Source organism: Brienomyrus brachyistius, chromosome 16 (assembly GCF_023856365.1).
Source record: "Brienomyrus brachyistius isolate T26 chromosome 16, BBRACH_0.4, whole genome shotgun sequence".
Taxonomy (NCBI): Eukaryota; Metazoa; Chordata; class Actinopteri; order Osteoglossiformes; family Mormyridae; genus Brienomyrus; species Brienomyrus brachyistius.
Genome location: NC_064548.1, coordinates 7,399,792 through 7,419,476, shown reverse-complemented (window position 1 = coordinate 7,419,476; position 19,685 = coordinate 7,399,792). Strand labels below are relative to the sequence as shown.

Sequence of the window (19,685 nt, the reverse complement as noted above, 5' to 3'; positions counted from 1 at the left end):
TAAAGTCCCTATTTTCATTTTAATTTGGCATAATGCTGATAAATGAACTGTAAGTCAAATAAATACAATATTAATGGTCAATAGGTGTCAAGCGGACAAATAATGAGAACCTCATCTACAGACAATGCAGACACCCTGCATCTTATGGCACTGGAGGGCCGTTTGGTCCTTTTCCAAAGGTCAGAGGTCAGAAGGTGTCATCTGCCACACGGAGATGCTTGCACCTTCACTGAGGGGCCTTCCCCCCAAGAGTAGGAGCACATCTGGGTGCCTGTGCTCGCTCACCCCTGGGCTGGGTGTTTCCTCACAGTCCATGTCTCTACTGCAAGCGTCTCGGTTTTCAAATGTGAGGCCAAGCCCATTCGCTGTCACCTCCATAGTCTGGGGGCTGCCTTCAGCCAGCCTGCTAGACTGGTAGTCCTTCTCCAAGACGCTACTGACGCAGAAGGTCTCCAGGTGAATGGTGTCTTCGATGGGGCCAGTGGGCCGGCCGAGAGCCCCGGGAAAATAGCGTAAAGCTTTGAACTTGGCCCTGCTGCTTTTGGACCGGTCTAGGCACGCAGGAAAAGCAGCACTTTGAGTTTGGAAGGCGGGGCCCAGTCCCACACTGCAGTGGTACACCTTGTAGGGTGGGGCAACCTCGGTTAGCCTGGAAAGCCTTTCCCAGGTCTGATCGGCGAAGCTGAACCTCCAGAGGTCTTCACTGGCGAGGCACTGGCCCCCCGCTCCCCCAAACAGTAGCATGCTCCCCCGGCAGACCACCGCCGAATGGCCCACTAGCCGGGAGGGGCCAGAGCTGTGCAGTGAGAAGAAGCGATTTACCTAAAACTCATCCTGCTCTCTTCCTCAAGGTATATATGTCGATGCAGATGGTGGTATTAACATCCCCACAGGGCAGCTGGGCACTCTTGGCCATCTTACATGTACAGACTGCTATTGTTACTATGGTTACACTGGTACAGTACACATGGAAAGATACTTTTACTTATAATCACTGTGCTTCTAGCTGTTACCTATGTGAGCACAATGAAATGCCCATATCTTTGTGTGTTGGCTTTCCCTGCCACGACCTGTGATGCGTGTTCCATTTGTAATATAAGGCGGGGTGTAAATCTTACGCCTGATCTCTATCCCTGTGCTCTAACCCAGTTCCCCAGTGTCATGTGGGTTTCTTCAAAAAATCTCTGGTTTATTTTCACAGTCCAAAGACAGAGTTCAACGTGTCCCTGGGTCGACAAGGGAGGGGCTTGTGTTTCGCTTTAACCAATCACAGTGTTCACTCTATTTTTTTAGCATTAATTAAAACCAAGTACCCGTTTTATTGTATATGGCTATTGCTCATAATGTAATATATATTTTTTTGTATAAACAAATGAATAAAGTAATGACTTTTGTTACAAAAACCAAGAAATTTATACAATTTTTGTGTGCACTATATATATATAAGTGTGTATGTTGGGGTGTATATATACATACAGTATATATATATGATTATAATATCGACAGTCATGATAATAAGCTGAAAGACTTTTCTCAAAGGACCCACAAATGTAGTTATTCTGCAGAGATTGGGCTTGAACAAATGACTTTCCGGTGATAAGCACAGCGGCCATGCTGAACTGCACAGAACCCCGGGACAGAGAGCTGTCTGGCCGGATATTTTGAGTTTGAAAATGAGAAAAAAAGGACTAAGTTGTAGAGCCGTCACAATTACTTGATTAAACTCAAATACTCGATAATTTAATTTTCCTTCCTTCCCATTACTCAGGTATATGGCAGAAGGAAGACGCCACACAGCTGACGAAGATCCAAATAAAGGATGAGAGCATCAGAACTTCATAAAGTATCAGAAGTGAAGGAGAACCAGAGAACCAATGCAATGCAGACGCATCTTAAAAGAAGACATTTGGGTTTGACACTCGCCCAATAATGGAAGGTTAGCCATAGATACGTACCGTTTAGCCGCTTATAATAGCCTAGCCTGTCTTTTATTTTCTACGAATCCTGTATGTCAAAATTAACGCTGCAAAAATGACGGTCTGCCTAATCACTTAGCTGCATCACCTTACATAATACATAATACTGCAGGCCTACATAACAACCATATACCATTATTATTAGTATTATTATTACTACTATATTTTGTTATATTGTGTTTTTTAGGGCTGAATGATGTTTCAGGAAAGTTCACACCGACATATTTTAAGTTATACTGAGCAGCTGAAAATTAACTATAGGCCAATAGCCAAACAGGATTTACCTATTAACCTAATTGTCCTTCAAATAAGTTGGTGGTGTGTTATGCAAACAGACACACAGCAGTGCTGACAAATCACTTGCTTTTGCTCACAATTGTCTCCGTGGAATAGAAAACAGAGCGGAGGATGAATGTGTTTCCGAGACCCGCTTTTGCTCACTTTTTTCTTCTTCGCTCATGTTCTGCGTAACTTCTCACAAATCGCCACACGAGTGAGTCCGACGGCAAGGACGACAACGATTGCGATTGTCTCAGAGAGTTAAAAAAAGTAGTGGTAAACTGTACACATTTATTTATACATATACTAGATAATTTTGTAAAGGAAACAACATTAAAATTGTAAAGCTTGCTAAGTTTTCTTTCCAGTGACTGGGTAAAAATGTTTTAACACAACTTATTGGTAATGTGAACCCAGCAGACTATCATGATCCTTGCAATGTGACGCTGATATTAGCACGGCACATTGCACACGCCGAGGGCTACGGTGGCATGTTGTGTGTGTGGAGTTCCTGGGTTCACCCTGTGTGAGAGCGGCCTTTTTCCAGATGCTCCAGTTTCCTTCCACTGTCCAAAAACATGCAACTTAAGTGGAGAGCCTTAACTAACTGTATGTGTGACTGAGTGTGCACCCTGCAATGGATGGTTGATTTGTGCTTTGAGCAAATTATATTATATTATAATCCATCCATTTTCCAAACCGCTTATCCTACTGGGTCACGGGGGGTCCGGAGCCTATCCCGGAAGCAATGGGCACGAGGCAGGGAACAACCCAGGATGGGGGGCCAGCCCATCGCAGGGCACACTCACACACCAGACACTCACACATGCACACCTATGGGCAAGTTAGCAACTCCAATTAGCCTCAGCATGTTTTTGGACTGTGGGGGGAAACCGGAGTATCCGGAGAAAACCCCACGACGACATGGGGAAAACATGGGGAGAACTCCACACACATGTGACCCAGGCGGAGACTCGAACCCGGGTCCCAGAAGTCTGAGGCAACAGTGCTAACCACTGCACCACCAGGCCGCCCCCATATTATATTATAATGATTATTCAATAAATCAACTGATTAATCAGTACATTACACGACTATTGATATAATTGATAGTGACAGCCCTATTAATTTGGTGATGTCGTACAACGAAGACTCTGATTGGTTAAAGAAGTGAAACACAAGCCCCTCTTTTGTCGACCCAGGGACACACTGAACCCAGGAAAATCAGGAACCTGTTCAAACCTGTGTTAGAACAGTGCACTCCTGAATTAGATGGATGGAGTTAACAATAAGCCAAGCCTGGAGGGGGGTGCAGATACTCACTGGGATCTGATGCTGCTCCAGTTGCTTCTGGAGAAACTCCACCTCCAGAAGTCACCCAGCTCCCTGAGGCCTGCCAACCCCCCGTAGAGGTACATGCCGTCCTGGTGCACCACAGCCGAGTGCCCATGGCGTGGTCCGGGGCCCGTCTCTCCCTGCGCGCGGGTCAGTGACGACCACACACCCGAGTCTGCCGTACACAGCGCAGCTAGTCAGTGTAGTAGGTACACCACGGCATTCTGGGAAGCCACAATACCAGCACCCATAATGTGTGATAGCAAGCCGGGCTGGTGATTCACATAATGATCATTCAGCTGTTAATGAGCATTGCTCCTCCTTAACCTGCTGCTAATATTACTTCACTTCTTTTAACATGTAAGCTCACTTTACATTTTTTAATTTTCAATTTTTTCCCTAGATACTCTGAATTTTTCAAAGTTCTACTTCATTTTATGCAGATCGCATGAATGTCGGTCGGCGTTGGCTCTGCACTCACCAAAATGAAAGCTCCAGAATTCCCCCGATGAGCCTTTCAGGTCGACGTATCCCCCAAACACGTACATGGCGGCCTCAAAAACCACAGCACTGTGCCCCTTCCTGTTCACAGGAGCCCTGCGCTAAAACATGCGTTATGCAGTCAGGCGCTGTTTCACTGGCAGGCAGCCGCGAGGCGCTGTCTGCAGACTGGGCTGCTAATGGGCCCGTATCCGGGCCCTGCCACGTGTCTGTCCCACACCCCTCATGCTTGCGGACTCATCGTCCCGATTACACACCTGTGACTGATGCTCCTTGCCCTGGCAGTGCTGCCATTGGTCAGTATCTGTGGGACAGAAACCAGCAGAACCATTGGCCTAGGTTACCAGGTCATTCCAGCCTGTTGTAAAACATACAGAGTAAGGAAAGAAGCCAGCTGATGTTGGCAGCAGCTCAGCGCCTCACACCTGTATTGTAGAGCCAGAGAGGGGTCTTTCTTTGAGCATATGCACAGTCTATCATCCCACCAAAGACATACAGGAGACGCTGAAACGACACAGAACCACAGCATTACCAAGGGGGGTACAGCTAGAGACTCTGTGCTAGTTTTCAGGTGATTCACGCCTAGTTAGAATCAGATGCCTCTCTTCATGAATAAGTAATGAGGCAGCTAGAGGCAGAGTCAGTCTACAGAGCTGACTGCACGTGCCCTTTTACCTGATTGGCCACCATGGACGCTTGTTCCAGGGCCTCCTCGCAACCACAGTCCAGGCTCGTCCACTCATTGCGAACTGCAAGACAGAGCAGATCAGGCCCCCGTGCATTCCTCACGACCCTCATGTTCAGTCATGTAACCGCATGCCTGAGCTTACCAACATTGTACTTCCAGAAGTCATTCAGCGTGGTTTGGCTTCGCCCACCCAGCAGGTAAATGTTGCCCCCCTGGCAGCAGCACGCATGCTTATAGCGGTCACATGGGGCTGGGTCTTCCTGAGAAACTGGGGTCCACAGACAGGGACCGGTCTTCCGAATCATGATGATGGAGTTATTTCCGAAAAGCAGTGAGGACCAAGGGTCTGTACACCCCGTGTACTGATGTCCTGCCAAGGGTGATGGTATAACATGAACCATAAATATTAATCACGATTAGTCTGTGTCACACTTTCCCTGGTCAGAAGGCATAAAGAAGCACGTGATACGGGGATGGGAGGACGGGATCGGGAAAGCAATCAGACTGTAGGAAGGAAGGAAAACAAAACAGCATCTGTACACGGGGAAAGAAGAAAAAGTGAAAGTTTTGTGCGTGGGAAAGCAGGCACTGGAAACTGTGCGAGATAAAAACAGAAGACGAATAACGTGATCATCATCTGACCCTGGCCGGCACAGGAACTCCGCAACCAGCCAACCTTACAGCCGGTTACAGTCACAGGTACCGTACCTCTGCTAATTTCACCGTTTACTCCCCTTCGGAAGAAATGCAAGCCAGGGAGCTATTCATTTAAACGACGTGTTATATGACTCCGTAAAATACTCATCTCAATAAAAGCAGAGTACTTCGTATTAAAATTTTCACACGGTAAAGCCCTCCGGCGAAGTTTCAAAACCAGTATAATCCGCCTGGTGCGATATTTCGTCATATCTAAAACTCTTATAGCATGTTCCTGTATTAAACCACACGTTTTCATCATTTACATCAATGGATTTTAATGAATTGAACAACTCGATGTTTACTGGCACTTGTTTGCTTGAACGGATGGTAATACTGTAATACATCACGTTTATCTGTCTTTGTAGCCCTATATTCGGACTCGGTTAGTTTCACCTGGGGACGTAACGTAATTGAAGCGATTACCGACAAGGTTCGTAATTTTAACCCTGCCCGAATCTGGCATGCCTATAATTAGCCTATTATAAGCGTCCAGAGTAAGAATCCAGGAGTGAATTACCTTGTGTATTTCGGCGAAGCCTGGCTTCTTTCGGCATAGGTACTCCGATCTGCCATCTCGGTAATACAATGTTATACATAAAGGCACGCCTCCTTTTCGTAAAGCGGAAAAAACATTTATCCGGTAAAAGTGCAGCTTCTACGGACACTTAAGTTTTCCAGACGAACGTCTGACAGCCAACACTTACAGCCTCTATTACAGCAGCCGCCTGAGCACAGAAATTTGTAGCTAATATATGGGAGAGAGAACGGTCCTGTTTTGTTTTAATCGTGTTTCATTAATACATTAAACCCCAAAACGAAAATTATATTGTAATTTGTTTTCTAAACGCGTTAACATCCAGATTTGATTAGTTTCATCTCTAAAATGGCTGTACTAATTTGGGGGAATTACACATCTTTCGTATCCAGTCCGAAGCGGTCATCCGATAACTTTGCAAACTACACACCGAACCCCCAGAAGAAACACTAAACGCACCCGAATAGGGCTTTCCGGTGGCTGTAAGCACCGCTATGTTTATTTTGACATGAACGTGTATTCGTTTTTTACCTCGACTTAATAAGCAAACTTCACAAGTAAATAAAAATGTATCTTATTATTTCTAACTTTGTCCTGCTTATAATTTCTACGTTACCAGAAACTGGCGTCGATGCCTTATTTACCCCTGAACAACACTCTCCAAAAAGGGGCTCCGCTCGTAGGAAACATAAAATTCGACATTCTGGCTATTCGTATGATGCAACTCATAATTGCCTGTACTCTGCAATGTCAAGTGTGGGTGTACTCGTCAAAATGCTGGATTAAATGTTATAACGTTAACTTACATGATGCTGCCCCGGGGAACAGTTCCGCTCCTTCCTTTTCCGCTGGCGAGGATCCTAAAACACTAGGTCCGGGACTGAGCTTCTTCGGAGGCGGGCTGTTGCAATGCGCTTATTAACCCCATAACCATGTGTAGGGGATGTTGTAGGAGAGTGGGTCCTGTTAAAATAATTTTGTCCCGGGAATTATACACGTTGACCCTGTGTGCAGCTCCTGTTCCAATATTTGTATACGAGTATCTGCAGGCATGCATTGGAATCTCAACCTAGCTGTATTTATTCCTAGCTGTGACAGCACGTATATTTGCAGTGGACCTTTTTCCTTCACGTCGCTTTGAATACAAGGTTTCGCTAAATATGTATACACCTAAATGTAGATTATTTTTAAAGAATCGCACCATTTTTCTAAGGTTTCTGCATGAAATTCACTTGAATAATTTTTTAATTAGAAGAATTTGAGAAAACAGGGTTGGTCTTTATTTAATCTATATTTTAGATAACGGGTGATTAACGGAACAATGAATGGGAGGAGCACGTCAATGTATTTGGGCACACACCAGGGTTAGGACCATTCCGGAATGCATTTCTCAATTCAAGTCCAAATCAGGAAATGGAACTGGAGTTGGGATTGGGAGAAAAAAAATCGAATTTCAGCGAGATTTAAATTCCATTTCCTGAATTGGACTGAAATTGATTAATGCATTCCGGAATGGCCCCAACCCTGGTGCACACAACATGAACGAATGTAAAAGTAAACTGTCATTATACAGCCTGGCCCTTAAAATCTTCCCTCTTTAAACCGAATCATTGCAGGTCTACGATTTTCTCACAAGTCGGGAAAATTACAAGCAACCATGAACAATTGCTCACAATCCCTCATACCATCAAACACATGCTCTGCAATGTCATAAAACCCTGCACACCGGCATCAAAAATACCAGTGTTATGCGGCATGCCAACCTAAACTCAAGTGTTTTCTCAAAGTTAATCAGAACAATAGAAAGAGGGCAAGCGCAGTGGTTAAGTACTTATAATCAAAAGGTTAAGTTTATATCGCAGAGAATGTGTCACTGTAACCTTGAACAATGTACATAATCTGATCTGCTATCTGCAAGACATTTTCAGTGTTTTGAAACGTTTGCGTCACCAAAGTATTCATAACTTGACATAGAAAAACCAATCAAGACAAACAACGCCACCGCTGATGTTTGAAACATCCTTCCTTCACCACATTTGCACCCGTTTCCTGTGGCTGATGCCCTAACCAGCCCCAATCACCCTTCTTGAAAATCACTAGCAGTCTGTGTTATTCAACTGTAGTAAATGGGGGAGTTTATGTCAAACTGTATTTTAAAATCTGTGCAAATAAAATCACACTCTACCGAACTTAAAATGTTTTTAATTGCACGCGAATATGCAGGGAACCTCCCCCACACTGTATACTGCGTCACGTCCGGCCAAATTCCTTCTCTTTCGTAGCTGTGCGCGTCGAGTAGAGGGCGGGCCTTTGTGCCTCTGTGGACGGAGCGGTATTCGGCTGCCTCGCGCATTCATGCTTTATTCAAGATAACATCTGGATAGAAGCGACAACACGTAACAAATTCGGTAAGAACTGCTGAAATGTAATATTCGACATACGCCTCTTACTGAAAAAAGAGATAAATGAATATGACATGCGGTTATCTTTATTCCTTTAGGCGAACGATACAGCTGATTGCGGGTATCACCTTAGTTGATTGACAGACGGAACAGCCAATCGTGTCTTAGATATGCTGATCGCCGCGCGTGTGACTGATACTAATGAACCAATAGCTGTCTGCATTTAGCCGGAGCGGGGCGGGAGATATTGGGGATGTGGCACAGACCAAGGTGGTGTTTCTCCCAGATTTCTGTCATCTCCAGTTGATCTCTTTATAATAATTTTCCCATTACAAATTATGTAAACATGGTGAAAGAGTGGGGCTGCTAAGAATCGCGTTTTCATGTATGTTCAGTGTTTAATCCATATTCTGATGTGCAAAATAAAATTTCACTCATTGCTACTAATCGTAATAAATAGATAGATAGATAGATAGATAGATAGATAGATAATACATACATACATACTTAACTGATAATAATTTGTTTTGTGCCTGAAAACTCTCTTGGGTGCATTACTCAAGCGACCGGTAACAGACTGGTAAATTACCGTAACTACTGTCCATCGGCACTTGTTATGGTGTCAGACGGCGTTAAGCCCTAAAGGTGTCCAGGCTAAGTAGGAGCGGGCTGTCACTCTATAAGGGTCCCCTGGCTGCCTTGTGCTCTCATGTTTCCACCAGCACCTCCCGTGGGTGGTGTTTACATGCCGTAAAATGTGGTTTCACTTACTCTTTTCTATGTAAATCACTTCGTGAGGTTAGATTGCGTAGTGCCATTTTGAGCTTCTGTGAACTGATCTTTACAAAAAATGGTATAAAGATATTAACCACCCCAGGCATTCCAAACTTCTATGTAAATTAGGTTTCGGTTTACAACTGAATATGGGTAACCCGTTTGACTAATGTCCATGTTTAGCGCGCCTAACATTTAACTGCCGTGTTGCTGTTGAGCTACATTTGTGTCCGCTGTTGATATCCCTTCTGCGATCATGTACATCTCGGCTTTGCATATCTGGTACTGCACTTGCTTCTCTTCTTGCACTCTGACTAAAACAGAAATTGCATAAGTATACAAATAGAAATGGGGCCCCAATCACCCTTAGGGCATTTAGTAGATGGGTGCTGCTGCGTTGGTAGACATTTTGGACCCCATGTAAGTGTAACCTGTAACCCAGACCAGTTCAGTTATGGTCTAGTTTTTTTGGGCTCCCTTGAAGTACATAATTGTCCCCAGTCCCCCCCACCCCCTTTACAGTGCCCCTGGATAGGTGTGAAAGGCTGACTGTTTTTCGTCCGGTGATCCTGCATTCTGAATGAGTGATGCCATTCAATGCCGATTAACTGTCAGACGCCATATTTTTTCAGGCTGCGTTACTGCTGTGAACAGCACTGTCACCCGTGTGTGTTACACTGGGAACATTGGCCACTCCTGCACTGAGTGTGTTTGTACTGAAAACATTTTGGCCACAACAGCATTTGTTGTGCCTGGTGTGCAGGCGAGTGCTGCACTGCTCAGAAATAAAGCACAGAACACTTACAGCCAGCCACTCCTGGCACACACACACACACACACAGTGGTCAGATTAGTAGATGCCTCTGTGTTGGACCTGCTTTACCTCCAGAACCACTGTAAGGGTAGACGGGCTGAGCATTCAGAGATATCTTTCTGCTAACCGCTGTGGTACTGAGCTGTTACTTTTGCACTTGTTGCCTTCCTGTTCGCTTTTAACCATTCTGGCCATTTTCCTTGGATCTCTCCCATGAAAAAAACGTGTTTTTAGCCACAAAACTACTGCTGATGGCTACTCTCCAGGGAGCTGAATATTGTGAATAGTGGGAAACTGTGCCTGATATTGGTAAGAGGAAGTGCTCCTGGAACGTCCAGTGAAGCTTGCAGGTCCTTTTCCATGTAACAGGATCGGTGTATTTATATTTACTACAGCGCTGAGTAATTTGTTCCCTCCTGTTTGTATGAACAACACCCATTTGTTTGCTGTGGTTCACGCCATTGAGTCTTCCTGGCACCAAGAATGTCAAAATGTGTGTGTTTGGGGTATTTGTTTTTGTTGGGTAGTTGGGGGGGGGGGGCGTATTAAACCTTCAGTAAGACTGCCATGTTATTCTTAGGCTGCAGACTGAAATGCTGAACGATGGCAGCTGTAATTCACGTATCAGCAAACTGCGAAGTAGAGTGCATCAGTGTCTCTGGACCCTGAACGTAATAGGGCAGTGTTTCCCAGCCTGGTCCTCGGGGACTTGCAGACAGTCCACGTTTTTGCTCCCTCCCAGCTCCCTGGCAGACAGATTGTGTGGACTGACTAACACAGAGGTGGCCAATCTTATCCAGAAAGGGCCGCTGTGTATGCGGGTTTTTGCTGCAACTCCCTGATTAGATTGCTAATTAGAGGACTGATTGGCTGAAGAGTCCTCACACCTGGGGTTGAACAGCTGACCTAAAAGTTATCCCGAAAACCCCCATACACACTGGCCCTTTGTGGAAAAGATTGGCCACCCCTGGATTAACACAATGTGGACTCTCTGATAGGGAGCTGGGAAGGAGGAAAAACGTGGACTGTCTTTGGGTCTCTGAGGATCAGGTTGCGAAACACTCGAAAAAGAGAACTTGGCCGAAAGAGTGCTTCCCATTTTGTCCCTGCTGCTTAGAGACATAGAAGTGTCACATGTACTGTAATACCACACTGGTATTGTCTGTCTGATTTTACCTAAATCAATTTCATGAACTGAGTTTCTGGTTTAGTGTAGAGAAGGGGAAATATATTGCAAACATTACCTCTACTACTAGGAATGGGCTTATGGCAGATCTTAGTTAAAACCTCTTTACGTCTATATGATGTGTATAAGTAGCAAATTAATTGATTAAATGCTATGGTTATGTTCTTTGACAGGGTGTTTTGGAAAGTTAACACTGTACAATACTCATGGGTTCAGAGGCACTGTGACATGAGAACAGGGCTGGTTAGTACACTATGCCTGTGATTGGATGGTTGCTGATTCAAATCCCAGGGTCGGCAGAGCGATGTCACCGTTGGGCTCTTAGGCAAGGTCCTTAACCCCCAGTTGCTCCTGGAATTATATGTCCTGCTTTCCCTGTTGTGTGTAGCTTTGGATAAAAGCGTTTGATAAATAAATGTACAATGTTTGCCTAACTGGGGTGGCATAGCCTCCTTGCTTAATGCTGTCTGGATGAACTGCAATGATGCTGCTCTACCTTTCACGTCGGTGAGCTGTGTTGCTCTTATAGTGAGGTTTACATTTGAACCTTCACTAATATAGTGGGAGCTCTCTGTCATTTTAGCAAGAGTCAGCGGGCATGTTCCTGTGTTCAGCATTCGATGGCCCAGGCAGGGGAATCCACATTTTTTCAGTTCCGATCCGATTTCGATGTACAATATATATGTATCATGTTTTAAAACTAATAAACATACTGTTCCATCTCGTTTGTATATCTTGTTTTAAGCGTTTTTTTTTCCTTAGGAATTTTGTAGTTCAATGTAAATATCTTCCAAGTGAGTATACGCAAGTGGCGAATGCTTAAAATGCCCCACAGTTTTTCTCTCACTGCCAACAGCGTCACTCACACTTCGTTGCGATAGCGGCTACCGCTGTATCACAAGCTGTGGCGAGTGCGCAAAACAGCACAGGCTCGCGACTCCCAAATCATCGATTGTTTTTTTTTTTATTACTGGCGTTGTCTCGCAAAATTGTGTGCGCTTTGTTTAGTGAGATTTTCCATCTCTTACACCTCTCAAAACTTTATTTTTTTTTAAAAAAGATTGCATATCGCTACTACTAGTTGCTGTTAAAAGCTTAAGATACTTCCAGATCATCGTCATCGTCTTATCTGATACTCTAACGCTCCTCATACTTCGAAGGGTATGTGCGTGACGTCACAGCAGGCGGAAGTCACCGTGCTCACTCCCACTAAGTGGAAAAACTGCGTGCTTGAATGAAACAAAATCACATTTAAAATGGGAAAGAGCTGTCGTGCGATTGATTGTACAAATAGTTCCTATTTCGTGTTAAATGTATCTTTTTAGAGACTGCCAAAAATGAATGAGTATCGGAGGTGGATCGGTTACGTATGGCCGATACCCGATCCGTCAAATCGGTTTGGATCGGTGAATCTCTAGTCGACAGGCCGTAATCTAAAAAGGAGAATGGATGAGGAGACGGAAGGAATGAAGCAGGGAGTTGTAGACCCCGTCGAGAGACAATCCTTGTGAATGTGGTCCTCGTGTTAAAAAAAACCACGAAAGATAACCATGACAGAAACCATAAAATGTGGAGCAGTGCAATATGAGGTATGAGATGTCAGCTGCCCCTGAACATCCATTTTAATCATCAGGATTGTTCCTTTGGGAAGTGTTTATCCTTTGGGATGTGGGACTGGTGTCTCTGGTGAACAGTATGGGGCTTCTGTATTTTAAAGATTCAGTCAACCAGAGCCCTGCTTTAGAAGACTTTTCTTTTCATGATTTTGTTGGACTGGAAGAGTACAAGAAAGTTCTGGTTTCCCGTTGCTGCAGTTTTCTTTCAGAACTGCTACAAACCAGAAATGTTTTAGACCCACTACAGTTCCAGGAATTGCTACAAACCATTTCATTTACTTGAAAAATCGGTGCCAGTCATCACCCCAATACTGAACATCTGATCCACATGTAGGGTAAAATAAATAATGTGCATTGCTTCTCTTTAGGGTGGCACAGTGGATAACCTCAAACCCACTTTTGAGGGGTACAGATCCCACCTCAGTTAGTGGAGTTTGTAGGTTTCCTCTAGGTACTCTGGGCTCCTCCTGCCATCCACAAGTTTGCAGTTAGGTTAACTGGCATCTTGTGCACAGTAATAGACTGGCATCTCATTCAGGAATAATCTTCAGGCCCTATTGTGAGCATGATCAGGATAACTGTTTGTTGTACTACAATACTGTGGGTTTTGTACTAAGCTAATATAGTTTATATTCCAGAGAGCATGAGTTAACTAACTTAAAGACCGCATATCTTCGGTAAGAAAACATGTGGTGCCACACTGGTTTGGGTATGAACAGTCCCCATTGATAGAGGAGCATAGAGGCATCTGGGTCATTCAGGGTTACCATTGAGCTTGAAGCCCGTCTTTCCGAGTGTTCTCTCATAACGTCTGAGCCCGTTAAGCAGCACAATCTGCCTGGTGTGTAGCAGGAAGGATGTGGTCATCATGATGTACAAGGATAAATGGAATTAAACTCAGTTAGGAGGTGCTGACCTCGGCACACTGACCTCCTGCCTGATCCCATGTCCTCTTACAGGGTTCTCTGCATCAAGGTCACCAGATGTGCAACAATGGCAGGATGTGTGGGGAAGCGTGGGCCTCTTCCTGTGGCTCCAGCAAAACCAGGTCTAGGGCTCTGCATCTCGGTCCAGCTTAGGCCACGTTCTGGACTGATTCAGCCTCCAGGTCCGATGGAGCTCCTGTCTGCCTCTGCAAATCTGTGGCTCGTCCCAACTGTGTTGCATTTGTTGGTGTATTTCCAGTGTCTCACAGTAAATAATTGGCAAGTTAGAAAATTGCAACGCCCGTGTGTTACATGAAAGCATCATTTTCCTTGGATATTAACTTAATGTTTAAAATTTTGAGTGGTATCAAAACGGATCAAATCGGAATCGGTCTCGCAGAACAGCGTTTCAGAAGTCAGAAGTGGCCCACACTGGGGGGAGATGGGGGAGGGGGGTGTAGAGAGCAGTATGAGGTAGGAGGTGCTGATGTTTGGGGAAGATCTGAGTTCTTGAGTGTTTGCTTTGTGAGTGGCTAACTAACGCCGTCTGTCACGTCTCGATGACAGATGGCGTATTAGGTTTGCTTTGTTCTCCCTGGAGGCTCTTTGTAATGTCGAGTGACTTATTGTATATTCAGACGCCTGGCTCATGAGGACAGAAGTGCACAGAAAAACCTGAGTGTGGACCGCCATCATGAGCGGAAGAGCGGAGAGTGGCTGAGTTTGAGGTCAGCTGTGGTCTTCAGATCTGCATGTAGATCTCAGTGAAGCCATTGTTAAAGCTGGGGGCAGATTACAGCTCAGGCTTGGGGAATTACCATGGGAAACAGCAAGGTGTGTGGTATTCTCAGTAGAAGGCTCCAGACCCCACCTGGATCTGGTCTTTTAATCTTGCATCACCCCCCTGATTGTATAACCAATAAATCTTCATAGAACATCACTGCACCAGTTGCTTACATAGCAGATTGATTAATTTTATTAATTTATTACTGTTCAGCACCATCGGGACCAATAAAGCAAAGGATAAGCAACAGAGAGCGCGCATTGTATCATCACTGCAGATCCTACTGGGACAGACCGTGTAGTATTATGTTACTGTAATAGGAGAACATCACAGTTCCTCTGGTTTTGTGTAAAGTTTAGAAACGTGGGTTTTCGCTTGCTTCCTGGCAATACTCGGCCAATTGTAAGTCCAGTCTGGGCCACCATCCAGTCTGGAAATGTTACACAACGCCACAATGCCGTAGTATCAAGTCATGTGTCCAGTGCAAATTCCCAGCTCAAGTTGGCCATTTAGCCATTTGATTATAGTGGAAGAGACACGCACTAAGTAACCTCCAGTGATCTTCTCTCCCTTTGGCATATTGGGCATAATTTATGTTGCTAACTATTTCAAGTATTGATCTGTTGGGCTGCTGGAATCTCATAAGAGCTTCACTGTTTAAATGGACTGCCCAGGACAATAACACCAAGCACTCCTCTGGGCAATTGTGTCCCACTGGCTTTTATTACAGGCCTCCACTGCCCTCGTGGTGTGGAGTGGTCAGTAAAATTACCCCTCTCCGAGCTCAAAGAGTGACACACAGGTGTATGGTGAGCACAGTAACACTTAAGGCTTGTAAAATCTGAATGAGCCTGCAGGGGGGGGGGGGGGGTTGTGCATGGAGGGAGCTGTCAGCGAGCCACTTATTCATGATAACAATGCGACCAAAGTGTAATTTTCTACAAAGTATATATTATTTATCCCCAAACAAATTGATTGAGATGTGTCCACTGGCCAACTGGATGCATTGGGAACAAAAGCTTTGTAGGCAGCCCTTTTCTGGCCCTTTTCTGGGGTGATCTCTTCATACAGCTGTGGGAGGTGCTGCTAATAGGCACGACTTTGCGCTCTTACCCACAGGTGGTGTTGGCCAGCATCCGGAGGAGGAGTCCAGCCATGGCAGCCAGCAAGAGCAAAAGTCAGAGCGCCGTAGCCCTGCACAAGGTCATCATGGTGGGCAGTGGCGGCGTGGGCAAGTCTGCTCTCACCCTGCAGTTCATGTATGACGAGGTGAGCCACACATGAAACTTGAAGCAGATGAGCAGGTTTGGGTTTCAACTTGTGGCAGATTGAGTGAGGTTGTGGTCACGTAGAACCCGTCCTAGGCAGAGCCTGGGTGGGGTTATGGTCACAGGTCACATAGAGCCTGTTCCATACAAAGCCTGTGTGGGATGTCTGGCACGCATAACCATCACTGTTTTATCTAAATCAAATGGAACAGCAGACAGATAGGATGTTGGAAATAACTATTGCCATTTCCACTCCGGCTATTCAGTTTGTAGAGGACTATGAGCCCACCAAGGCAGACAGCTACAGGAAGAAGGTTGTACTGGATGGGGAAGAGGTTCAGATTGACATTCTGGATACAGCGGGCCAGGAGGACTACGCTGCCATTCGCGATAACTACTTCCGCAGCGGAGAAGGCTTCCTACTGGTGTTCTCCATCACGGAGCAGGAGTCCTTTTCCGCCACGGCTGAGTTCAGGTCGGTCCCGGTTCCGGTTCAGATGCACTAGCCCCAACCATCGTGTCATTAAGTTCTCACTGAATGTTCTGAATGCTCACATCAGCAGGAGTACTACACACAGTGGGCTATTTTATGGCTGGAAAGCACATAGAAAAATGCATTCAGGCGATTTCTCCAGCTGTACAGTTTGACCAGCTCTTGGCATTGACCATGTCTACTAGTGGCCTGCTGGGACAGATACTGTTAAATGTAATTCTGCACAGCTACTTTTAAGCAATTTATTAAGTGATACTTTAAATCTACCCATACCCTTTTTAAAAAAATAAAAGCTCCTTTCAACAAAAAAGGGAAGTTCTTGATGTGTTTCATGAGCTGGTGGTCTGTTTTCTTGTAAATTGGCTGACGAGTCAATATTCGATATCAGTCATGTCGAGCACCCAGAGGGTTGGGAACTTTACCCACAAAGGCAGGACATGGACTAAGTGTGTGTATCCGATACACTGCCAGGGAGCAGATCCTACGTGTCAAGGCCGAAGAGAACTGCATCCCTCTGTTGCTGGTGGGCAACAAGTCTGACCTGGAGGAGCGCAGGCAGGTGGCTGTGGAGGAGGCCCGGAGCAGGGCCGAAGAGTGGGGGGTGCAGTATGTGGAGACCTCGGCCAAGACGCGTGCCAACGTCGACAAGGTAGGGTACAGGCGGGCGCTGGGTGAAACTGCACCACGATGTAATCATGTTCCTTCAGTCAGGCTCCTCTGAGCCAAGCTCCTGGGAAGCGTTCAAGATTAGGAACTGACCCAAGGCCGGAATAGGCGGTGCCGTCTTCCCCCACATCACACCACAGCTACGTGGGCTGCAGCTTGCAGACCAGCAGATACCAGTAAACAGCTGGTGTGATCAGTAACAGCACTCTCCTCCCTCCACCCCAGGTGTTTTTTGACCTGATGCGGAATGTGCAGGCAAAGAAATCGAAAAACAAGGAAAAAAAGGAAAAGAGCGGAGGAAACAAGAAAGGATTCAGGGAGCGATGCTGTTTACTCTGATCCGCGCTGGACTGCAGGCCACCGGACACCCTTCAAACAATCAACAAATATCACAGCTCCCTTCCTTTTACTCACGCTAAGGGTTTAATGCTAAGGGAATCGGTTTAGTTCTTTGATATTTTTAAAAATATTTTGATTGTAATGATGTTCCTGTCACTTCAGACCTCATGGCAAATCCCACAGCGCCTTGGAAGCACAGGAACATACCGAGCTGCTCGCAACACTAATCTTTTGTTGAGTATTTTGTCCACTTTAGTTCTGTTAGGCTGTCAGCGCGTCTGAAAGGTCCTTGCAGACCATCGGGTTTCAGTATTTAAACACAGGGCTTGTTAAGTTTGAAGTAGTGTGTCTTTAGCCAAGCTGAACCAAATATGCAGGAGAGCCGACTGGATGGCTGCGGGGTCATGGAGGTGGATGGGGCAGACAGCCCTACTCCCTGTGGGCCTTGGGGCCCTTTTCTTCCCCTGAGCCTTTCACACGGCTTTAGACTCAGAATCACGCAGCTGAGCACCGTGGTCCGTTGTGGGTAGCAGGCCACAGCCTCCTGGCACTGGCCTTCTACCGGTATCTGTGAGGGTCCATGTATCAAATCCAGGTCCCTTGCTGGATCAATCAGGGACAAACGGTAAGGCGACTCTCCGTAGACATTCTCACACCCCAGTGCAGAGTCAGTTCTCTGTAAGGAGTCACACCTGCTTTTTTCCCCCCGTTTTTACATTACCAGATTTAGTACAATGGTGCTTCACTGTAGACATGGCAATTGAACAAATACCTCCCCCAGTAACGATCTCCGATTGTCATACATGACAGTTTGACGCACCAATACGATGAAGTTCTGAAACAGGCCTCCTACAAAAATGGACAATCTTAAGTCAAAGTTGAAACATAAGGCAAACGTTAAGCAAAAGGCACCACAGGTCTAGCCGAGATGCCAGTAGGTCTTGGGGTCTGGTGTATGCACGTTTTTTTTTTCCTGCTTTAACCCATTGATAATACCCAAGAGTTTTAAATGAGAATCAGCTGAATTGATTATGCAGAAGAATTTCCCCACACTGGACTCAGGGGTACAGTTTACCAACACTGGAGTCCCCATCTGAAGAAAAAACAGAAGCTTAAAGTAAAAATGATGCAATGAGTTGGTGCAGGAGTGTGATGCTCATAGCGACCCAAAAGGCTCTCAGTCCTCTGTCTTCAAATCATACGACGTCAGAATAACGCTGGAAATGTTAAAATCTACCCTTTCACTGGGATTGAGAGCCTGCAGGGACTGTCATGGCGTAATCAATCGGATTGTTTCTTCCATTTGGTCCTCTGTGGAAAAACAAAACAGTAAATGACCAGAGAACAAGCCTTAAATCAAGTGCCTGCTTGATTTCTCAAGGGCTAACGGCACCCAAGTTAGGGAGTATCGCGTTTGGCATGACGCACGGTGCTGCCCGTTAACCCGACGGCTCAGCCAAGGATGAATGAGCGAGTTCAGGTAGAACAAAAAGCGGCACACGCAGGACCAGGGCAGAACCTCTACGTTTACAAGGCTTTGAAGATAATTTAAAAGGTAGTTTAGAGACGGGGGCTTCACTGAGCTGCGACACAAAGGGCTTCCCCCAGCACACTGCAGCCCTGTGGCATTCTGGGGCGGTCGCTGTTAAGCCGTCAGTGACACGCTGCCCGATGACTCTACTCACATTCCTAGAATCACTGGTGCTGCTCCGACGACGTCATATTCACAAGAATTCGCAGTGTCAGAATTCTAACCCCATGTCTTACTGCCGTCTTCAGTTTCCAAAAAGGGAAGCAAGATAAAATTTTACATTCCCAGATTTCCGATGCATCAATCCATCTCCGGCCTATCCTAGGGCGGGGGAGCACCCTGGACTGGATGGAATTTTTGTTGCAAAATGACCCAAAATCCATGTTCACCTTTTTACTTCAAAAATATGTTTTGCTGTCCATTTCCACTTTCATTAATGTTTTTTAAAATGCAAACATTAATGTTTTACATCCAGATTTTGCCCTTCTGTATGTACAGTAGCATCGTCTCTGGCTTCTCACCTGAAGGAGCCAGAGCAAGAGAACTCTGCAGCCTGCCTCCGCTTTCCGTTTGACAAATCCTCAAAGTCACACGTCCCACTTGACGTCCCTGCTGCAGCGTGTAAGGGACGTTCAGCTGTGAACAATCTGCTCAATTCAACAAAGCAGGGCCCTCTGACCCGACAGAACGACGAAGTCACCTCAAGACATTTCAAAGCTGAGTCACTATTTGTATGATTTTTCTGCTGGCTGTTTTTAATGAATGTTACTGTTGCCAAATAAATATTTTTTCCCATGTTAGCCTGTCTGTTACCTTTAAACGTGTATCCTACAGATTCTGCCAAGAACAAATGCACCTTCCAGCCTTTGCGGC

General features: G+C 45.6%; 2 protein-coding genes across 4 annotated transcripts; one reads left to right on the top strand and one right to left on the bottom strand.

Moving 5' to 3' along the window:
- si:dkey-3d4.3 (leucine-zipper-like transcriptional regulator 1) lies at positions 1-6,939 on the bottom strand. 2 transcript variants are annotated; one of them, XM_048978393.1, is made up of 8 exons: positions 6,820-6,939; positions 4,922-5,149; positions 4,767-4,840; positions 4,517-4,595; positions 4,349-4,395; positions 4,072-4,192; positions 3,579-3,765; positions 1-796 (listed from the first exon to the last, which is right to left on the bottom strand). In XM_048978393.1, exons 2-8 carry the CDS (start codon positions 5,082-5,084, stop codon positions 181-183), a joined length of 1,287 nt encoding a protein of 428 aa, XP_048834350.1. In that variant the 5' UTR covers positions 5,085-5,149; positions 6,820-6,939; the 3' UTR covers positions 1-180. The 2 variants fall into 2 exon arrangements, with proteins under 2 accessions (XP_048834350.1, XP_048834349.1); XM_048978392.1 differs by lacking the exon at positions 6,820-6,939 and adding an exon at positions 5,996-6,810.
- LOC125709704 (ras-related protein Ral-B-like) lies at positions 5,196-19,612 on the top strand. 2 transcript variants are annotated; one of them, XM_048978395.1, is made up of 5 exons: positions 5,196-5,478; positions 15,635-15,784; positions 16,050-16,258; positions 16,748-16,925; positions 17,168-19,612. In XM_048978395.1, exons 2-5 carry the CDS (start codon positions 15,671-15,673, stop codon positions 17,279-17,281), a joined length of 615 nt encoding a protein of 204 aa, XP_048834352.1. In that variant the 5' UTR covers positions 5,196-5,478; positions 15,635-15,670; the 3' UTR covers positions 17,282-19,612. The 2 variants fall into 2 exon arrangements, with proteins under 2 accessions (XP_048834352.1, XP_048834351.1); XM_048978394.1 differs by lacking the exon at positions 5,196-5,478 and adding an exon at positions 8,272-8,421.
- Positions 19,613-19,685: the final 73 nt, after the last annotated feature.

Coding starts and splice junctions, on each gene's coding strand:
- si:dkey-3d4.3 (XM_048978392.1), bottom strand. CDS start 6,074: ATGTATAACATTGTATTACCGAGATGGCAGATCGGAGTACCTATGCCG. Junction 5,150..5,995: donor GCTTCGCCGAAATACACAAG/GTAATTCACTCC, acceptor CACCCTTGGCAG/GACATCAGTACACGGGGTGT. Junction 3,766..4,071: donor ATTCTGGAGCTTTCATTTTG/GTGAGTGCAGAG, acceptor TGTGTACGGCAG/ACTCGGGTGTGTGGTCGTCA.
- LOC125709704 (XM_048978395.1), top strand. CDS start 15,671: ATGGCAGCCAGCAAGAGCAAAAGTCAGAGCGCCGTAGCCCTGCACAAG. Junction 15,785..16,049: donor TGCAGTTCATGTATGACGAG/GTGAGCCACACA, acceptor CCGGCTATTCAG/TTTGTAGAGGACTATGAGCC. Junction 16,259..16,747: donor TCCGCCACGGCTGAGTTCAG/GTCGGTCCCGGT, acceptor ATACACTGCCAG/GGAGCAGATCCTACGTGTCA.